The 2478-nt window shown below is 41.0% G+C and overlaps 1 protein-coding gene across 1 annotated transcript; it reads right to left on the reverse strand.

Annotated features, from left to right (window-relative positions):
- Nucleotides 1-656: 656 nt before the first annotated feature.
- On the reverse strand, nucleotides 657-1595 carry LOC123942038 (putative olfactory receptor 2B8). Its single transcript, XM_046005957.1, has one exon. It carries the CDS (start codon nucleotides 1593-1595, stop codon nucleotides 657-659), a length of 939 nt encoding a protein of 312 aa, XP_045861913.1.
- Nucleotides 1596-2478: the final 883 nt, after the last annotated feature.

Consider the following 2478-nt stretch of genomic DNA (forward strand, 5'->3'; position numbering starts at 1 on the left):
GCTGTGTGCAGAATTCAGAACTGTGTGACAGTTATTTCATAATGAGATGGCTATCTATAAAGCTGAAACACACAGAGATCTTTAATAGCTCATGTACATTTTATTTATTTCTTTAAATTTTCTCCAGGTGAAAATGAGTAAGCTCCATGGAACATGGGATTTCCTGGGAAACAGAGGTCATTTCTCTTTCTTTCATGTGTCCCTGCATTCAAATTGCCTTGGGCCTAGGGCAGATGTGTGATAGAAAGCCTTGATCAGTTGATACCTGGATCAAAAAATTTACAAAATGGTACAAAGAGAAGATTTAAATGTTTCCCCCTTTGAAATTTTGCTGCATCATTGTAGATAGAACTTTAGAATATTGACTAGGAACTGAGTTATGTACTGTTCAGATACAATAATGTCCTAAAAGTCATATATATACATATGTACATATATGTATATACACGCATATGATCTGGTAACAAAAATCAGCATCTCAGGAAGTTGTGTGAATTCATGAACTTGGATTTTGAGTACTCATTTGCACAAAAGAATGTGGTAAGAAAATTCCCTTGAGACTTATCACCAGAAATTTTAGATGATCCACGTAGGTCACAAACATATTAATCACTCCAGCATTCAATGTGTTCCATCAAAGGGTCTTCCCCGCCCAGTCATCTGGAGTCCTGGCTCCTGCAAAGCACTTTCTTAATTGCCCCCGTCACATCCTTGTTCCGCAGTGTGTATATGATGGGGTTGACCGTGGGGGTGACGATGGCATAGAACAGAGAAACAAACTTGCCCTGATTCTGGGAGTAGTTGTTGCTGGGCTGGAGGTAAGCATAGATGGCCGTGCCATAGAACAGGGAGACCACTGTGATGTGGGACCCACATGTGCCAAACGCTTTCCTCTGCCCTGCAGATGACTTTATTCGTAAGATCGCCCTGACAATCTGACCATAGGAGAAGATGATTAGTGTCACAGGTATGAGAAGAATGATCACACCAAGAAAGAAAAGCTCAGACTCATTCACAGTGGTGTCAACACAGACAAGCTTGATCAGTGCGGGGATCTCACAAATGAAGTGGTCTATTTTATTTCTCCCACAAAGTGGTAAAAGGAAGATGAGGACTGTCTGTGCTAAGGAGTTGCCAAAACCAATGAACCATGATGCAGAAGCCATGAGGGCACAGAGACGAGGGTGCATGATCACTGTATACTGCAGGGGCTTGCAGATGGCTGCATAGCGGTCAAGTGCCATGACCCCTAACAGAATGCATTCTGTGCATCCCAACCCTAAGAAAACAAACAGTTGAACTGCACAGCCACCAAATGAGATAGACTTGTCTTCTGTCCTGAGATGAACCAGGAGCTGTGGGACACTGCTGGTCGTGTAACACAGGTCCAGAAAGCTTAGGTTGGAGAGGAAAAAGTACATGGGAGTATGTAGATGTGGGTCAAGGTAGGACAAAGCAATGATGGTGGTGTTTCCCAGCAGAGTGAACAGATAGAAGATCAGGAGGACCACAAAGAGGATTAGCTCCAGTTGAGGCCGGTCAGAGAACCCCAGTAGGAAAAATCCAGTGAAAGAACTGCCATTGCTCTGTTCCATCCTCTGTTAGCGCATGTTTCCTGTCAGAATCAAGTGTTTAGCAACTTTTAAAAGAAACCTTCAAAAAAATTTAAAAAGTTGGTGTTGGTGGAGGTGTATCTCTCATGTTATGAGACAGGCCGTGGCATACTAAAAGTAACTATTTCAATAAATGATTGAAATTGACATAACTTACAGCAGTTTACTTCCACATCATCACAAAAAGTAAATCTTTAATATGTGATATGGGAAAAAGGAAGTTATGTACTTCATGTTGGCATTGGTTATAGGTATGAAAGGTCTTTTGGTCTGAACTTAATGGGACTTAAAGGACTTTAAGTATGTACATACATTTTAGAGATAATAAGGCTGAAGGAAATAGAAGGAGAACAAATCAAAAAGAATCAGAAGGAGATGCAGACAGAGGGAGAGACGTTATTGCAAATATGTATCTTATGTTTTACAGAACTGCATTTGTACACACCTCACCTGCAATGGAATGTAATACAAAAGAAACTCAAAAATGTGTTCAGAGATAGGAATTTAAGAGCTAGAATGTACAAGAAAAAGTACTCCACATCACTCGGCATCAGGGAAATACAAATAAAAACCACAATGAGATACCACCTCACACCATTCAGAATGGCTAAAATTAACAAGTCAGAAAATGACAGATCCTGGCGAGGATGTGGAGAAAGGGGAACCCTGCTACCCTGTTGGTGGAAATGCAAGCTGGTACAACCACTCTGGAAACAGCATGGAGGTTCCTCAAAAAGCTGAAAATAGAGCTACCCTACAACTCCACAATCACACTACTGGGTATTTACGCTAAAGATAGAAACGTAGTGATCCGAAGAGGCATGTATAGCCAAATGTTTTAGAAGCAATGTCCACAATAACCAAA

The sequence above is a fragment of the Meles meles genome, chromosome 5, assembly GCF_922984935.1.
Source record: "Meles meles chromosome 5, mMelMel3.1 paternal haplotype, whole genome shotgun sequence".
Lineage (NCBI taxonomy): Eukaryota > Metazoa > Chordata > Mammalia > Carnivora > Mustelidae > Meles > Meles meles.